This window comes from Cyprinus carpio, unplaced genomic scaffold (genome assembly GCF_018340385.1).
Source record: "Cyprinus carpio isolate SPL01 unplaced genomic scaffold, ASM1834038v1 S000006714, whole genome shotgun sequence".
Lineage (NCBI taxonomy): Eukaryota > Metazoa > Chordata > Actinopteri > Cypriniformes > Cyprinidae > Cyprinus > Cyprinus carpio.
In genome coordinates, this window is record NW_024879320.1 from 87501 (window position 1) to 108235 (window position 20735).

Consider the following 20735-nt stretch of genomic DNA (forward strand, 5'->3'; position numbering starts at 1 on the left):
AGGTGGTTGCCAGGTCATTGGTAATTTTGTTGATTTGGTTGAAAGGTCATTGTGATGTTTGGTTAGTTGTTATGTACAAATGGTGCTGGACGAGTTACACAACAAAGCCGAATTCTTTGAGCGTTAGTACAAATAAGACGGATATTAATAGTAAAAGGGATGCTTGACTAAGCAAACACTACTAACTAGATCACACACAAGCCCTGTGTGTACAGTATGTGAGAGGGGTTGAGCATGTGGGGTTCATTTGTGCAGCACAGAAAGAATGTGGGCTATACACTTCTGTCTTTGTGTCCAAGTGATGATGTAGCATACATGTGTTTTTAATATGTGGTTTATGATATGCATCTCTGAGATTGTGTCTGTGTGTTTAAGGGTAATGCACAGTAAATCTGTGCGGATGTGTGTGTGTTAAACAAGGTGAGTCTGAGTCAGGAGAAAGTGCACAAAAAGAGAGGAGAGGAGGGAAGGGCAGAGCAGCTGTAAAACAGTGGGCTTTTACAAACTCGACCTGAAGAGAATAAACGCTGGGAGTTATAAACGAATAAATGTGAACGTTATAGGCCTCCCTCGAAGACAACAGGAGGAAATGGCTGAAGGAAATGAGGGAGAGAGAGAATATAACAGAGAAATGTTCATTACAAAACAACAGAACAATTACTCAGAAACTCAAGTTTATCTAATGTATTATTAATGTAAAATAATTTGGGTAAACATTTCATGAAATGCAATGTAAACCCAACTGAGTCATTTGTGGAGGTGGGTTTGCACAGGTGATGGACAGCTGTCCGATTTCAGTCCCAGCAGAGATTTGAGCTCATTTCCTGCCAAATTCCTGATGTTTCGTCCCATATCAACATTATGGCCTAAATTCTTTAAATCCCCACAAAGGAAACTCTCTCCAACCCTTTAAAATGGTGCAATTATGCAGCATCTGTAATGTATTTAAATCTGAAAACATCGCCTTCAGCATAAGGACACTGATTGGACAGAGACACGTCACATGAAATATACATTTTCAACTGGTGTTAAAGGACTAGTTCACCCAAAAATACAAATTCGGTCATTTACTCACCGTCATGTCACTCAAAACCTGTATGGCTCAATGCAACACTAAAAGAGATGTTTAACAAAATGTTGATGTTGCTCTTTTCCTGTTAATCTATTTTTTTCGCAAATAGCAACTTAAAGGAGTAGTGCACCCACAAATGACAATGTCCAGAAAATTTATTCACCCTCAGGTCATCAGTGATGTAGATGGGTTTGTTTCTTCATCAGATTTGAAGAAATGTGCATCACTTGCTCAGCACTGGATCCTCTGCAGTGAATGGCTCTGAAGCCAAAAGCTGCATGTTTGTAAGAAACAAATCCATCATTAAGAGGTTTTTAAACCATTGATACAAGATACAAGTCCATAATCCTTAATAACGCTTCGTCCAGTGAAAAAGTGCATCTCCTGTTGTCTCTCACATCAAAATCCAGTCACATATTTGTTTTGGACTGTATATGGTGCTTGATCTGTGCAGATTTCTCTCCTGATTCGGACCAGACTGCATTTTAATTAATAATTTAATTAACACTAGTATCCACTGACTTTCATTGGGCCTCCTTCATGAAACACAATTGTTGTTGTTTTTTGTATTACATTACATAAATTGTTGCATGATGCAACATGCTACTTTACCACAAGACATTCCTCATCATGTGCCAGTTTGCATAGAGATTTGTTCTGCTTGTGTTTCAAGCAAATGAGGACTTCTGATGAAAAACAGGAGTCGTGAATTTCTGCGAAACAGATTTTACACAGAACAAAGTCATACAGATTTATGTTGACATGAATAAATGGTAAGTAAATGATTGCATTTTTCAATCAGGATATATATATATATTGTTCTTGCATTATAACAACCACATATTTTCAGATCACGTGATCAAATCAGGTTTTTTTCAGTCGGCATTTGAACTATATGGTAAATTTGTGATGAGTTCTCTCTTTTGTTTCTGAAAGGGCATTGTGAAGAGATTTAGCCTTTGACACAGTGATGTAAATGTTTATTTAGCGAGTGCAGAGCCCACCCTTCGCTCAATGACTTCACACAGAAAGCCCTTTCACTGCCCGCCTCTTTCTTTCTTTAGTTCTTCTTTCTCATTCCTGTCTTCTTCTTCTTTCCATTCCCTCTCTCAGCAAAACTCTTCCTTCCTTCCTCATCTCTGCTTTATTACTTCACTCCAGGCCTCTCATTCCCTCTATCTGTTTTTTCTGCCGTCTGTATTTCTGGAAGCTGTGTGTGTGTGGGTGTGTGTGTGTGTGTGTGTGTGTGTGTGTGTGTGTGTGTTTTAAACAGTGGTGTCTTTCACTGCACTACAGCGTAACTGTGTCACACCCCCAGAAAGCCCTTTCGCTCCACTCCTCTCTTTCACTTCCTCTCCTCCCATTCTCTCAGTTCCCTGCTGCTCACGCGCACACACACACACACACACACACACACACACACACACACACACACACACACACACACACACACACACACACACACACACACACAAAACTACACATAACTATAGTTTATCATTCCTCCAAATAGAATGTTGTACACCCAATAACATTCTTGGATATCTTACCCATAATAAAACACACACAGTCTAGTTTACACATCCAGAACAAGATACACTGATCATGGAGAACAAAACTGCATGCAGAACTGAAAGAAATCACCGTTCATGCACAAAGAAATAGTTTTAGGTGACTCTGTGCATCTGTTCAGAGGTTTTCACCTACAGTAGGTTAGATGGCGTTTTCTTTCCATTAGAAACAGGGGCCATTCACATAAGAATGTGTTTCTGTTTTGAAAACGCACAACATGGGCAGTGGAATGGGGATGAAACATGAGGTCTCAAAATGCGTTTTTAAAGTTTAACAACTTTTAACTTCATTGGTGCGTCATGTGCGAGATGCTGCAAAATCACCACGGACACACACGTCCGTCCTGTGCATGTTTACAAAGAAAAACAATGGAAAATCAATGCAGTGCAATGCAAAAACACATCCTGTGTGAACAAACCCCCCAAAATATGTAGAATATCTAATATAAATATTGGCAAATATATCATTTACATAGAGTCACAATGACTTTCTCAAGTCATTTTTTTGATTGGCTATATTTACTATATTTGATTTAATAGATTCGATATACAGTACTGAAAGGCTTATGTGAGTGTACTGTATGTATGCAGATAAAGTTTGACACACTTAAATATCCACCTTTATATAATGAGCTGGGTGATAATATAGTTAATTTTTTTATTGAATAAAATATTGAGGTTGACAAAATACTAATAGTTTTTAAAGACATGCATTAAATAACGATAATTTTTCTGGTGTTGCTACATAGCTATTAATATGACACTTAAAATAAAAATATCCTTAAAATCTGTATGACAGTGTTGACATTTCATGGTTATGACATGGAAAATATAATCGCAATAACAACAAAAATGATTAAACTCACCAGAGTCTATGAGGACATGGTTATTGCACAGCAGGCATAATATGAACTTGTTTTCATAAATGTTTTAATAAAAATCTGACCGTGCTGACAAAAAGTAGAAAACAAGAAGGTATTTTTAAAATGTACTTCTTCCTTCTGTCAGGACAACATTTATTTATATTTATATTTATATTTTCTTGAGTCTAATCATAGTTTAATCTATGATATTAAGGAAAGACAACAGAAAGTGTGTATGAGAGAGAAAGAGCGAGCACAGGACGGTCATCAAGTGTTCAGAAGCTCCACTTGCAGTCAAAACATGTGAGTTTGTCTTTCTGTGCCCAGTAATCTCACCATCCCCTCAACACACACTCCAAACCCTAACGATAAAGACACACACACACACACACACACACACACACACACACACACACACACACACACACACACACACACACACACACACACACACACAGACACACACACACACACACACACACACACACACACACACACACACACACACACACACACACACACACACACACACACACACACACACACACACACTGCTATGTATAGCCAAACAGCCCTCAACGAGGCCAATGATAACTTTTCCCGGGTTCCACCTCCATCTGTGGCATTTCAATGCCAGGCTACAAATGTGTTGCTGAAAAACTCTTAGCAACCACCATAAAAAACCTTAAGGAATTGGTAGAAATCTAAGGCAATGGCTAACTGTGTCTGAGACTGATCACTTGTGACATATATGTTGCTTGCAAAGAGCTTTTACACAGCAATTATAATCTAGCTCCATTGTGTTACATTGCACATCTCACTTGCAGTGAACACAAGGAGTGAGAGATGTTGTAACTACAACAAGAACAACACCAATGCTGTGTTATGACAGAAACTATTGAGAAATGTTTAGCATAAACGCTTAGGTAAGGGCGAGAGATAAGATATGTTGTAATGCATCTGAAGGAATCCCTTGCCTCAGGGGTTTTTGGCCCATAGACACGACTGCTTAAATCTCTTGTGAAAAAGAAGTGCACTTCAGCAAACTTTCAAACATAGTGCTCATACAGAAATAATGTACTTTAAATCAGTATGCTAAATTGTGAGCTGAATGTCATGTTTGTTCATTTTTAGTTTAAATTGATATAAAATGCAATTAGCTGAACTTTAGAATGCTTTTTGACTCACTTAAGTAGGACTTAAGAACATAATTATTTGTAATTTCATAATTGCTTCTGTTGTCTATTGAAATATGGTTAAAGTGTTACTGCTGAATGTACTGGCAAGCATTTATGATAAAGTAAAACATACATATTTTATTTTTATTCAGTTTTATTTTTTTCATTATAATGTCATTTCTATTCAAACTTGAATGTCATGTAGCCTATTTAAATATATTTCTAGTTTCACATTTATAATGATGTTGCAGTTTAGTACATGTAAAATATATTGAATTTAAATGTAATATCAATTAACACACTACAGTTAAAATGATCAGGTACTTTTCATGCTTAAGTATGTTAATCAACAAAGTGTACTTTTTTTAAAGCAAGACAAGATTATTAAAACTTAATGATTAAAAATGTACTTTAAATATAACTTTTAATATGATATTATTTCAAAGCTTACTAGAGTGTGTTGAGAAAAGTCACTCTTTAGTGCACTTAAGTCACCTTTTATTTCATTAATATTATTTTATATGCAAATACAGATCAGAAATGACATTTTCTCTTCTCCATTGTGTCTTTCCTCGATGAATGACAAAAAAGTAGATGTTGAACAGTACTTCAGAGATGCTCTTTTCCATACAGGGAGGGAAAGTGGATGGGAACCAAAAAGCACCATAAAAGCATTCCATGTTTCGTGCACATATGAAAATAATAGTGGGTTGGAGTGACATGAGGGTGGGTCAGTGGTGACAAAGATATCATATTGGGTGAATTATTCCTTTACTTTCATACAACCAGACACAGATAAACAGAAAACATTCACGGCTGAGGCAAACCTGCTACCAGAGCCCTCTTTCAGATTTCTTGTTCACGAGAGTCGACGTGACACAAACACAAACACTGCTGCGTGTTTGGATGTGTCTGAAGTAATCCTTCTGAAAGCATGTCACTCGTTTCTGGCATGTGTATCACGCCACCAACAGCAGGAAGCTGCTTCACCACATCGACTTGACCACAGTTCAGATATGACTAACTCTGGTTTTGAGAGCTGGAGCGGCTCGGAGATGTATAATATAACCACCGCCCAGGCTGATCCTGGAAAGCCGGATTAAAGGGAACTGCGTGATTTATGATTTGCAAAGAATCTGTCTCTAGTGAGCGCTCACCAGGGGAGTGAGAACGAGGCTCAGCTCAAATGAACCGAGCCGATCTGGAGTTTCTGAGAGACGGAGAGATGGATGGAGAACCGGCTCCTGGAATAGGGGGAAATCCATCCCTTTGACATGAAGAACACACTTTGGGATGAAAGTGTGATTAAATCTTTCAGAAAAACAGCGGTAATTACTAGTGGAAGCACTTTGACCAAACTGTGGTTAAATCTGGGAGGTTGATGTAAAGCAAACAAGCTTCTCGAGTGATGTAACATGGGACTTTCCAATAGGAACATTTAGCCATAATCAGTGCAAGTGAAACGGTGTCACTCTAGACCCGCCAGCATATTAACGGGGACTGTTCACCCAAAATTAAAAATGCTGTTAATTTACTCAACCTCAGGACATCCAAGACCTACAGAAGGTGGCTAGTTACTCTTATTCTTCAGTAAAACAGTAAAGAAGATTTTTAGCTGAAACTGTGGTCCTTGGTGATTCATAAAATGCAGGTCAGAGGGTAACCGTACTTTGAGTAAAAAAAAAAGCATAAACAGGCTAGATTAAACAAATCCCTGTGGCTCCTGATGATATATTGAGGTCTTATGAAGTGAAATGATCAGTCTGTGCAAGAAACTAAACATTATTTACACTATTATGACCAGTAATCCAGGTTATTTGAACCTATTAATTGAAACAAACTGTGTGAAAGAATCAGTTCTCGGAAAAGAATCGGATTTCCCCGATTGCCTGAGGCTCTGGATTACAGGTCATAATGTTGAGAATAATATTGAGCTTCTTGCACAAACCGAACGTTTCACTTCATAAGACCTCAATATATTGTCAGGAGCCATGAGGATTAACTTTGTGTTGCCTGATGTGACTCTCAAAATGCCGGTAGCTCACATTTGATGAATTATTAAGGACCACAGTTTCAGCTAAAAATCTTCTTTACTCAACTAAAGGAAAACCGTCACCTACATCTTGGATGGCCTGAGGATGAGTTAATTAACAGCAAATTTTCATTTTTCAGCGAACCATCCCTTTACAGCTGAAGTGTGTCATTTGACATGAGATCTCCGGACACTGTTCTCGTCTCTCACCGGTTGGATAGTCTTGCTCCAAACCCACACCATTGCTGGCTGAGAGTATAGTCTGAGATCATTCACAAACACATGCAAACTTTCATCAGTTGAGGTCATTATATGAATGGTAAATATTTGGTATTAGAAAGACTAAAGCGGCCTGACTGAGATTAAACTCTGATTAGCCCATTTACAAAGCCAGTTAAAGGAGCCACACATTTGCTACAATGCTACTCTTTGCAGTAGTAGTTGGGTTTTTTGCACCACAACAGTCACAATTTATTTTTTCATGAGAACTTTCCACCCTCTCTCTGACCCATAAAATGAATCATGCTGTTTTTGCTGCATTTGCAGATGACCTCTGTTATGTCTGGCTAACCTCTGTGTCCCAGCTCTCGTTCATTAGAGCGGGCCAAGTTATAAATACTGAAAGAGACTGATATGTAAATATGACTATCATATGTTAATCAAGCAATCTCAATCACTATGATTTATGAATTAAACGTTTTTGTAGCTTAGTTTTAACAGGGAGTCTATGAGTTCTGAATCTTATGATTAGACTAATTCTACATCAAACTGCGTTATTTACCGGGTGAAAAAGAAGTGCACTTTACTGTACACTTAAAATCTTAAAAATATAATAAAAAAACTGTACTTGCAGATAATATAATATTAATGAAATAAAAGGCCACTTAAGTAACTTAAGTAAAGAGAGACACTTTAATTACTGTTTCTTAACACACTTAAGTACACTTAAAATGTGCACTTTGTAATAATGTCAAATAAAAAGTTTTACTTTAAAGTACATTGTAAAGCATTGTTTTACTAATCTTTTGTCATGTTTTAAAGATGTTCACTTATTTTGATGTGTTGACTAACATACTAAAGCACATGTAAAGTCCTTGATTATAATTTAAACTGTAGTGTGTTATTCAATATTGCAATTAAAGTTAATATATTTGAAATGTGCTAAATTACAGCTTTGTCATTACAAACATATTTGAAAACATTATATATACGACAAGTTTCAATAGAGATGACATTAAAGTATATTTTAGTTTACCACAAGTGCTTATCAGTACATTCAGCAGTAACACTTTAATCACATTTCAAAGACAAAATAAATAATTATGAAATTGCATATAAAAAAAGAGGGTCAAAAAGCACTCTAAAGTTTAGCTAATTGCATTTTAATATACATTTAAATATAAATGCATTTAATATAAATTTAACACATTTTCATTTAATTGCAATTAACATGCACTTAAGTGTCTGAAAACATTATATTCATGTTTGCACTTAAGTATATTATTTTAAAGTATTTTATAAAAGCATGATAAAGTGTACTTCTTTTTTCACAAGAAAATTTTCCATGAGTTTTCCCCTTCAAACTTTCAAATCTAAAGCTTAACATTAAAAAAGAACCACCAGCAACAGAAATCAAAAGCACAGATGCTGCATTTCTTATTCTAACATTTTCCTGGACTCACCTGTAGGCTGCACCTGCGGTACTCTGTGTCCCGTCCAGAGCATCTGTAGTTGTGGGCGGCCGCTGGAGGCCTCCGGTCCCTCTCGGCTTCGTTTCTGGAGGGCTGGCCGGCGTTCTGCAGGACCCAGGGCTCGGGGTTGGGGTTTGTGGGAGTCTGGAGGCTGTAGGGAGGAGGCTCTCTGGGAGTGTGTGATCGGTGGATAGTGTGCGTGTAGGAGTGTGGGACTTGGCGAGAAGAGCGTCCATCGATGCGTCTGTTGCGGGCCACGTGTCCCTGTGTCAGGGGCCGTGAATGTGTGATTCGCTCGTGTTCCTGCACGTGTCTGTGTGGCTCTCCATCACTTGTTCTCTCGGCTGCCACATCACTCTCCATGTCTGCTGCCGCTGTCTCCTTTTCGTTCTTTTTTTGTTCTCGATTAACATTGTCTGTAATAATTAGTCCCTCTTCTCCCTGTGTTTTGTCCACATGTGCGCTGGCGTTCACACTGAGAGCGTCGAGACTGTCTGTGGTGGTGGTGGTGTTGTGGCGGCGCGTGTGTCGAGCGTGACGGTTTTGTCTGTGTAAGGGAAGAGAGTACGGGACCCTGCCATACCCAAACTGTCCGGGACGAATAGAAGAACTAGACCTGTTGTTCAGGGACAGAAAATAACGTGTGAGTGTGCTGGAAACAAGCCTGCAGGACAAATATAGAACTGTTCAGAGATGAACATGTTAGACATCAAGATATAAAAGCCAAAAGAACAATAAAGTCATAAAAATACCATTAAAGCTGATGTTGCAAATGCGTGTGTGAAAACCACTGCATTGTGTCTCCCGTTGTGTCCCACAAAAGAGACTTTAGAGAATTGAATCAAACTGGATCTCTTTAAAACTTGAAACTAGATTTCATAAAATGGGTCTCAGCTCATTTATTTTGTGATTTGTTTTTAAGATTAATATGACTGCAATATATGCTACCATTTAAAATGTTAAAGATATTTATACCTTTATTCATTAAGGATGCATTAAATTGTCAGTTAAGACATTTATAATGTTACAAATGACTACTATTTCCTTAAATTCTGTTCTTTTAAACTTTCTATTAATCAAAAATTTCTGAAAAATAAAATGAATCACAGTTTCCACAAAAATATTGTCCAGCACAACTGTTTCATAATAACAGAAATGTTTCTTGAGCAGCAAATCATCATATTAGAATGATTTCTGAAGATCATGTGACACTGAAGACTGGAGTAATGATGCTGAAAATACAGCTGCACATCACAGAAATAAATTACACTTTAACAGAGATTCACATAAAAAGATTTTGTTTTAAATTCTAATAATGCTTCACAAAATAACTGAATTGTTTTGGTGAACAGAAGAGACCGCTTTCAAAAACATTACCAAATCTTACCAACTCCACACTGTTGAACTGTTATGTAATACTAAATTATTAATATTATATACCGAATATTTAAATTATCACACAATATTGTGGCAGTTAGAAATGTTTGCAGTTACGTGAATGTGGAAAAAGTGAATATCTACATTAACAACGAATAATACAAGCTTATACCGTCCAATAAAGCCCTGTATCATGACCTTCACATGCACTTAAACACAGTATGTGTAGTCAAATTACAAAGCGCTGCCATCTGACTTGGAAGCACGCAGCACATTCAGATGATATATTTATTTAAATCACCTTTTGTTGGACATATTGCAATATATATATCATGCAACCCTAGATATGAATGAGCTATGCTTATGTAAACAGATAGGTCCTCCCTAAAGGCATCCAGTCCAGCTCACCTTCTTACAGACGCTGGATCCCTGTTGTTGGAAACCGACCTCCTGCTTCCACTGCCTACAACTCTGCCGTGATTGGCCGACCGTGCGGGAACTCTCCCGTAGGGAAGTGAAGCGGATGAGGAAGGTGAACGGTAGACTGAAGCTGTCTCCTGATTGGGTGAACCGAACTGCACTGGCCCAGCACCGCCGGCTTCGTTTCGGTAGAGTGGTAATCCAGGATTTGGGTTGGCTGGGAGAGGCGGGGAAAAGTAAGGAGGCCTCTCAGCGCCCCCTGCTCCATATGGAGGGGGCTCGTTGACGGGATACAAGGAGTTGTAGTAGGGCCTGACCGCAGAGATCACAGGGGTGTTGTTAGGGACACCCGGTGGAAGGTAAGCCGGTCTGTTCCACATAAGAGGCGGGGTTTGGGGCGGCGGCATGCACTGTCTCCGCCTCTCGGACACGCCCACTCCACAGCTCTGAGAACACTCCACCCACTCGCTCCATGGACCCCACACCCCTTCAAGAGCCTCCTCCTCCGCCTGACGAGACTGTCGTCCTGCCGCCTGTCAAAGGAAGCCCTCATAATTATATAAAGTAAGTAAATATGCCATATATTTAAATTAAAATTGTAATAATTTAGAAAAGTCTCCGATTCAGACTTATACTGTATATATATTCCACATGCACAGCTGTAAAAACAAACCAAAACCTAATAACCAGCTGTAATTACAATTATTTAAAAAGTCTGATCAATATCAAATTACATTGTACAAATCAAAAGATTAAACAAGCAAAGCATGAATCATTGTTTAAAAAAACAAAACAAAACAAAAAAACAGAATAATTCCCCAAAACACACCCAACATAAAGCAAGTTGAAACACATGTCCTGTTCTATCGTGCTCAGTGATGAATGACATTATGCCTAAGAAAGAGGCATAATTAAACTAATGGCGTGTGCTGCATTCAGGAAGAGGCTGGACTCTGGAGTTCAGCCCAGTGCAATGACATTCTTTACCGTGCAGGACGCAGATTTGATCTAATTCCAGTTACTTATATAACCTCATTTCATCAATCAGGAGTGAAGAATTCGAGCGTCTGCAGGGCAGGCAGAGGTAGAAGGGAAGAAAGCAACAAACAAAAGAATCCATTCAGTTCACAAAATAGAGAGGAAAAAAAGACAAGAGAACAAGGCCTGTAATGCACCTCTGATCCTGTCTAAACTGCCAACAAGGTCACACAACGCCAGCCTGTGTCTGCACTGATGGATGTGTGTGTGTGTGTGTGTGGACGGATGGATAGACAGACAGACAGATTGTTTTTGGAGCTTCAGTAGCTGCAGTAGCCAGTATAATCAGTGTATGTGATTCCTGTCTGTTATAACATCTAGCACGCAGCGCTGTTTGAAATTCAAAGAAAAACAACAAACTAATTTCTAGTATTTCTACAATAAACTGTTGTTGAAATAAAGCAGACCAGTGTACAAACTACACATGCACAACAAACTCACAGCGAGGGTCTTTCATTGCAGCTCCTCCTGTACCTCTGGTGGTCTTCACCCTGTGTGTGTGTGTGTGTGTGTGTTTGCTTGCTTTGAACATGTGCATTACTGCTCACTTGTTTACATGCGAGTGTGATTTTTTCACACCAACGCCCAATCACAGCCACATCTCACATGCTCCCAAAGGACAATCCCACATCAGAGGCCAGATGACCAAACAATGGAAAGATCAGCTCATACGGCCTGATTTAATGGTCAGATCCAGCACTGGCCACAGGGGTCGACAACATTTTTCTGCGCTTCTCTCAGAGCCACAGAAGACCCATTCAGCTTGAGATTGAGAAGTGGTTATATGTGTTTACTATGTTGGAGACGTGCAAATGATGTGGCATCTCTTTAGACACAGTTCTGCTGTCACATGTGAAATCATCATCATCTTCATCGTCACTCACCGGCTTCTCTGCTTCCTCAGCTGTTGTTAAGTGCAGGACAGCAAACACACAACACCAAAACGCACACAATCTGTGAGGAAACACATATGAAGAAGAGCAACGTTTCAACTTAATCATGTTTCTGTGATAATGAGACACTATATTAACACATGATGAGCACTGAAAATTGTAGTGTCTGGGGTCAACGAGAGGCTGATTAATTAGGAAAATACTTCCAATACTTCCCAACAGATTTCCCAGAATTCCTCCTGACAGGCCGTCCCCCACCCTGCCCGGCTCCTATTGGCAGTGCCTCTGGATATGACTTATCCTCAAAACATTCCCATATCCACCACATTTTAATGAAACGCCTTTAACCCACATGCTAAGGTTCTGGTTGGTGGCTTTTCATAGTAAAAATACTTCACATTGTATCATATAGATATTTGCTGTCCTAATTTTATGAAAAATAATTTTGCAATTTTTAATTTTTTTTCAAAATAACAATGTTTCAAATGATAAATGCTACTTCTGTTTGAGGCCCCAGGTATAGAACAGCTGAAACGGTTAAAGCACATTTTAAAGATAAAAGTAATCTTGGGTTATCTTGTTCATTACTCTGAGTTAGCAATTAATCCAGAATGGTCAGGTCAAAATTCAAATTGTATATTTTACTTAAGGCCTGTTTATACCAAAGATGATAACTACAAAGTTAAAAATATCATTTTAATTCCCACAGTAGGATATTTTTGGTTTATTAAGCAAGGTGAAGCAGGGCTAACCCTGAATTGTGGTGCCAAGGTGCTCAAATGTCTCAGTGGGCTGTTTAGCAGCAGACAACTGAACATGAAGTGTCTGAGTGGTTAACCCATTAAATACACATTAGTGATTAGGTTCAGCATCTGAAGGGCAAACACTGACAGCAAACGCCTTCAGCATGGAACTGAAGAGACAGTGTTATTTATTAGCCAATGAATGTGACGATATTGGGCAAGCTGTTAATGATGCTGTTTACAGGCACATCAGTTTTCAATTATACTGTGTAAGTCTTTAAAATGTTAGTAAACAAAAATTAAATAAAAAGACATGATCTCACAGAATTAGCTTTGTTTGGACATATTTGGCAAATATAAACAAATGTTCAGTTATGAATAAACAGAACTATATAACTACATATTTCAGCTGTTTTATTTAGATTTCAAGAAACCAGAATATTGGTTCAATCTGATTATGGAAACCATGATGTTTAAATATTCAGATTATGTACTCAATGTTCACTTTATATTGACTAATATCAGAATCATCTTTATTTATATAGCACTTTAAACAATACAGAATGTGTCAAAGCAACTTTAAAGGTATTAAATGGTTCCACAAAAATCTTGACAAACCGTTTCAAAATGATTAATTACTAACTCAGAGTACCATTCGAACAATTTGAAACATGCAACAAGATTATGTTTACTTAGTGTTAAAAATAACCCTGGATTAGACATATCAAGCGCATTGCATTATGTTATTGGGGCCAAATCGACCTCTCCTGGATTACAGCAGACAATCAAGTTTCTGAAAGTGCGTGATCACTTAAAGCAACGTCTGTATGTGCTGTAGTAATTAGGTCAGAGGAAAATTGTTTACATTTTTGAAGTGAACATAATGGGTTAATTTCAAAATCCCAGGTCAATAGTAGGCTACAGCACAGGGGTCTGACACTTAAGCAGAACATGAGGCTTGTTTGTACCAATAATGTTTATCTGCCTGATGAGTTTCCACATCATCTGTGGTTTACTATTAGCTTTTCAGAAGAGTGTAAAATGATGCATGACGTTTTGAGTGCAGCCGCAGACCCGTAATCATAGACGTGGGTTAAAGCGGCGCGCCACGGAAACCATAAGGACAGCATCGGGTCAGAGCTGCAGAGTCCCAGCGCGCGGAACGAGCTCGCTCAAGCCGCAGTAACGACCCCCCGCCTCCGGCCACGTTTTTCACCCGCCCGCCCCGCTGCAGACTACTGGAGGAACCCGCCACAGAGCCTACAGGAGCCCTGCTACTGATGATCCGCCAGGAATGTCCCGAATCAGATTTCACACAGCTTCATCACAGTGACACTGAAAACGTTCAGAAGCGAACTTAAATTTGTCGTAAATCAACGCAGTCACAACCTGCTGCGAAGTGCATGGACTTCTTCTTCCAGGCTTCATTTCTTATGAAGAAATCTTGTTGAAACTCGGAGAAGTGAGAAGAGTTAAGGGTTAAACTGATGGAAACAAACGTTTTTATAGTAGCTAATTTAGAAGATCAATATTAAATAAAATCCTCTAGTCATACAAAACGTAGCCCACTGGATACCTCTGGGAAATTTCCAGATTTAAACTTTCATAAATATAGCCGCCTATGAAGAATTGTTTTTTTTATATATTTTGCTTCTTTGAGCCCGTTAAGATCTATTCCAAATTATGATTAAGCATTAGGATTTTGGACCAGAAACATGCATACATTTATTTCTTCATTACTATTTATGAATATGTATTCGTATATACGCAGCTGCCCAGTCCAGTCGCCTGATCTGACCAGGATTGTCTTGGTCCGACTGGAACCCGTGTCCGAGTCCCTCTCCCTACGCCCGCAGCCAGTGGCAGGGTCAGGGTACGACTCTTAATGGACCCTCGACGCGTCTCCATCCGATACAATGATGCGCAACAGTCACAAACGTGCCCCAAAGTGTCACTGTGCGCGCGGTCGGTGTTCACGTTACCTGCTCACGGATCCGGTCGTCATTCTGTCCTCACACGGGCGTCTGTCTCCGTTCTGCGTCCAGACTGTGAACGAGCGAAAGAAACAAACACAAGATCCGCGGAGCTGCTTGGAGAACTTTTCCTGGTTTCTTCAGACTTGTCTCTGTTCTGTTACACACACACACACACACACACTCCCCTCGAGTAAGAGAGGGAGGGGTGTAGCTTTTTTTTTTCTTCCTGTCGTTCACCCGACAACTTTTTTTGTCCTTGTGTAAAGCTGGTGTGACGCTGGACAGCTCGGGGGCCTGCAGGGGCCACACGGACTCTCTCTCTCTCTCTCTCTCTCTCTCTCTCTCTCTCTCTCTCCATCTGTTATTCTTCTCTTTTCCTCCTCACAGCACTCCACTCCTCTCCTGGTTTCTCCATGTCTTCTGTTCACATCATCATGTACCTCACTCTTCCTCAAAGACTGAACTCTGCTCAGCAGTGAATGCCACATGAGTTCAGAATCACACAGATAACAGCACTATTAATAGTTCTTAATATTTACTTTTGATATCACCACACCATGGAGACTAGGGTTAGTTTTCATTCTTTTTACCACAGTTTCTCTCATTACTGAAAATCCATTTCTGTACAAACACCTACAGACTGCATGGAACATTATTGGCTTTTCTATCATTGCAGCTCAGGAAAACACACACTGACCTTTTGAACAGTAACGGGGCATGTTGTCACACCGTGTGATGGTATAATGGAACATGCAGCAAAATATAAACAGTAAAATAATTATGAAAAATACAAAATGTAATAATGTCACACTAATGAAATATGAAATAATTAAATAATATTTTAATTAACATATTATATATAAATAATATATTTTTGTATTGTTTCAGTTACTAAGATTTAGAAGGTTTAAAGGTTTAATTCTGACAAAATACCCAACACATATTTAATTTAGTATACAGGTGCTGGTCATATAATTAGAATATCATCAAAAAGTTGATTTATTTCACTAATTCCATTCAAAAAGTGAAACTTGTATATTATATTCATTCATTACACACAGACTGATATATTTCAAATGTTTATTTCTTTTAATTTTGATGATTATAACTGACAACTAAGGAAAATCCCAAATTCAGTATCTCAGAAAATTAGAATACTGTGAAAAGGTTCAATATTGAAGACACCTGGTGCCACACTCTAATCAGTTAATTAACTCAAAACACCTGCAAAGGCCTTTAAATGGTCTCTCAGTCTAGTTCTGTAGGCTACACAATCATGGGGAAGACTGATGACTTGACAGTTGTCCAAAAGATGACCATTGACACCTTGTACAAGGAGGGCAAGACACAAAAGGTCATTAAAAAAGAGGCTGGCTGTTCACAGAGCTCTGTGTCCAAACACATTAACAGAGAGGCGAAGGGAAGGAAAAGATGTGGTAGAAAAAAGTGTACAAGCAATAGGGATGACCGCACCCTGGAGAGGATTGTGAAACAAAAAAACCCATTCAAAAATGTGGGGGAGATTCACAAAGAGTGGACTGCAGCTGGAGTCAGTGCTTCAAGAACCACTACACACAGACGTATGCAAGACATGGGTTTCAGCTGTCGCATTCCTTGTGTCAAGCCACTCTTGAACAACAGAAAGCGCCAGAAGCGTCTCGCTTCAAAAAGGACTGGACTACTGCTGAGTGGTCCAAAGTTATGTGCTCTGATGAAAGTAAATTTTGCATTTCCTTTGGATATCAGGGTCCCAGAGTCTGGAGGAAGAGAGGAGAGGCACACGATCCACGTTGCTTGAGGTCCAGTGTAAAGTTTCCACAGTCAGTGATGGTTTGGGGTGCCATGTCATCCACTGGTGTTGGTCCACTGTGTTTTCTGAGGTCCAAGGTCAACACAGCCGTATACCAGGAAGTTTTAGAGCACTTCATGCTTCCTGATGCTGATCAACTTTATGGAGATGCAGATTTCATTTTCCAACAGGACTTGTCACCTGCACACAGTGCCAAAGCTTCCAGTACCTGGTTTAAGGACCATGGTATCCCTGTTCTTAATTGGCCAGCAAACTCGCCTGGCCTTAAACCCATAGAACATCTATGGGGGTATTGTGAAGAGGAACATGCGATATGCCAGACCCAAGAATGCAGAAGAGCTGAAGGCCACTAACAGAGCAACCTGGGCTCTCATAACACCTGAGCAGTGCCACAGACTGATCGACTCCATGCCACGCCGCATTGCTGCAGTAATTCAGGCGCCCCAACTAAGTATTGAGTGCTGTACATGCTCATACTTTTCATGTTCATACTTTTCAGTTGACCAAGATTTCTAAAAATCCTTTCTTTGTATTGGTCTTAAGTAATATTCAAATTTTCTGAGATACTGAATGTGGGATTTTCCTTAGTTGTCAGTTATAATCATCAAAATTAAAAGAAATAAACATTTGAAATATATCAGTCTGTGTGTAATGAATGAATATAATATACAAGTTTCACCTTTTGAATGGAATTAGTGAAATAAATCAACTTTTTGATGATATTCTAATTATATGACCAGCACCTGTTATTTAGCATTTATTATAGGAGAACCTGTGTTCACTTTTTTATTTAATAATACATGTGACCTTGGATCACAAAACCAGTCTTACTGTAAGTATCAGTTTTTCAAATTGAGATTTATCATCTGAAGCTGAATAAATAATCTTTCCATTGATGTAAGGTTTGTTAGGAGGACAATATTTGTTTGAGATACAACTATTTGAAAATCTGGAATCTGAGGTGAAAAAAAATCAAAATACTGAGAAAATCACCTTTAAAGTTGATCAAATGAAGTTCTTAGCAATGCATATCACTAATCAAAAATTAAGTTTTGATATATTTACGGTAGGAAATTTACCAAATATCTTCATGGAACATGATCTTTACTCAATATCCTAATGATTTTTGGCATAAAAGAAAAATCAGTAATTTTGACCCATACAGTGTTTTTTTGGCTATCGCTATAAATATACCCCAGTGACTCAAGACTGCTTTTGTGCTCCAGGGTCACATATATACTTATAACCATCTTGGTGTGACAACTAGCCCCGGTCTGCTTATTTGATTTGTTACAAGTTTTTTTTTTTTGCAGCCAAAGAGACATTGTTGTGGGAATATTGATGTTTACTTGTTTTCATTTTTGATTTTCAATGCGGTTTCATACTTTTGACCCCACTTTGTAGATATAAAAAATTCTCAAACCACACTGAATATTTTAGGACTCAAAACCGAATCTATAAATAATGTCAGTGAATGCTTGAAACAACACTCTCGATAAAACTCAAGAGAGATCGGCATAATGACTCCTAATGATTGGGGATATTTTTATTCAGACCTCAAAATGAACAGATGTATATCAACATAACTGCAATGAGAATAAATGAGTAAATTAAGAAGAGCTGGCCAGTCTGATTGGGTGGCAGTTGCTCAGAAGTCTTTAAAAGGAGAAAATAATCTTAAAAATGCACTGAAAAACATGGTGGCGTGAAAATTACATTATTTGTTTACTGTTAAGGGAAGGGTGGATAGATTATAAACCACTGAGAAAGAGGCTCGTCGAGCATGTCAAGATACTCAACTCATGACTGATGAATCCCACATGAACACATTTATAAATCACTGATTCAAGGGCCACTGTGTGATTTAGTCTGTAAGGACATGCGACGTTAAGAAAGTGCTGTGAGAGGTAAAAGGGAACTATATTAGAGACATTCAAAGCCTGTAATCATGCCAGTATATCAGAACAAAGATATCAAACAAGATATATCATAATCACATTGAGAGAAATGTTGGGTGACGGCTGCGCTTCGGTGCTTAAACACGTTTAATGTTCATGCCTGTTCCTGTGGGTGTTTTCTGACCTATGTTGGATTAAATCATAACCTCCAGATATAATGGCAAATCTGAGTAAAGCAGAGGGGAAAGTTGCTAGAGGAACAAAATGCATGATCAAACATTACGCCAAAGATCTTAAGTGTCTCAAATAAACTAGTGTTTGGAGTCAGTAAGATTTTCTGATAATTATCGATCTGTACAACGGTTGAGCTGCTTCATATTTTTGTGGAAACTGATTTTATTTTCCAGGATTCTTCAATGAATTGTTTGAAATAGAAATCTTTTGTAACACTATACATGTCTTTACTGTCACTTTGATAGCAAATAGCAAATCAAGTTAAAGCTGAAGACTATCCTGTGTGAAAATAGGGTTCTTTTATAAAGAGTATTTATTATGGCAATAATGTACAGTAAAGTGCAAACAGAATGCAATGTTTATGGAAATTTGATTGCATGTTGACTGAAGTTAAATGAAAATGCACCATAATTAAAATTTATATTAAATGCAGTTAGTTGAAGGTTAAAGTGCTTTTTGTACCATTTAAGAATCAAGTACATATTTATATGTAATTTCATAATTCTATTCTTTGAAATAGGGTTGTGTGTACTGATAAACATTTATGATAAACTAAAATATACTTTAATATCATTTCAATTCAAACTTGTATGTCATGTATTTAAACATTTTTAATCACACATTTGTAATGATTAATTTTAAAATGTTAATATCAAATAACACAGTACAGTTAAACTTATAATCTTTACATGTATTTACAAAGTACTTTACATGTGCTTTAGTATTAGTTTTTAAGTGCACTTAAATGGCCTTTTATTTCAGTAATGCAAGTACAGTTTTTTTTTTTAATAATAAGCTTTTAAGTACAATACAAATGCACATTCATTACAATTAAGCACACTTATTTTTAACAAGGTATTGGCTATTTAAAAAAGAGGGATAACTGCTGTGATACGTCATACGTGAGTTACATGCCAAGGTTCAAGTTTATTACATTTAAACACTGATAACAGCTCACCCTAGTAGACATTGCTAATATGCAGAGGGAATAAAATGTGCTAAATTTAGGGCACTGGCAAAAAGGGCCTCAAGGGAGGAGAGAAGATATGTAAAGATAGAGATGAAAAGAAACATGCCTACTGAGAAAACACTTCTAAGGAAAAACTTTGCAGTAAAACATCCACATTCAGCAAACAGAAAAAAGTGAGCGAGAGGGAGAGACTGAGACAGAATGATTGGTTCGGGTCAGATGGAGTCAATATTTGCCTCATTCCAGTGATATTATGGCCGTGGAGATCAAAGAACTGACTGTGTGCTCTTTGCGTCTGTGTTAAACGAGTGAAAGAACGAAGGAAACACTCAGTCTAGTAATTTCCATCCCTGAAGCGTGGAGACAAGATGCACAAGGGGCCTGTTAAGGGGACACCCACCGGGGCCAGGGGCCTTCAGGGTCACTGAGGCCAGGAGGGACGGATGTTAATTGGCTGACAAAGATTTACAGTGATGTGATTTCAATTATCAGGACAAAAAGAGGGTCACCCTGTATGCACCTGGGCACATAATAAACAAACAGACTGTGTCTGTTGACCCATCTGACCACACGGTCGACAAGCAACCTAAAGCAGATCAAATCTACAGCAAAGACCTGATGGTGCAGGGGACCGGAGAGCGCAGTCCCATAATTGAGTTTCCATCTGAGTCTCATGTGTCTGAGAGCTTCTGGCATGGAACCGAGTCTGTCTGATGACAGTGTTTTGCTTGAAGGTGCCTAAATACTAAAGAAAGCTCTAACCAAGCAAAGAATGGATTATAATGAGTTTAGAAGATGTGAATAGACATGTGAATTTAAATTCAACAGGAATATAGTCAGCTGGATTCAGAAGTTTTTCTATTGAATGTGCACTAGTAGTGTTTATATATATATATGGCTGAATGTCACGTCACTTTCTATATATATATTCACTTGCAGATTTAAAATAATGTACTTAATTACAACTTT

At 38.3% G+C, this 20735-nt stretch overlaps 1 protein-coding gene across 1 annotated transcript in view; it reads right to left on the reverse strand.

The window, feature by feature from the left end:
• LOC109064915 (thrombospondin type-1 domain-containing protein 4-like) overlaps positions 1-15158 on the reverse strand; it is a 49457-nt gene extending 34299 nt beyond the window's left edge. The window contains exons 1-4 of the mRNA XM_042755520.1: positions 14861-15158; positions 12127-12196; positions 10193-10737; positions 8399-9023 (exon numbers count right to left, since the gene is read on the reverse strand). Of these exons, the coding sequence (XP_042611454.1) occupies positions 8399-9023; positions 10193-10737; positions 12127-12196; positions 14861-14883 (1263 nt within the window). The 5' untranslated portion in view covers positions 14884-15158. The remainder of the gene's footprint in view (positions 1-8398; positions 9024-10192; positions 10738-12126; positions 12197-14860) is intronic.
• Between the last annotated feature and the right edge of the window lie 5577 nt (positions 15159-20735).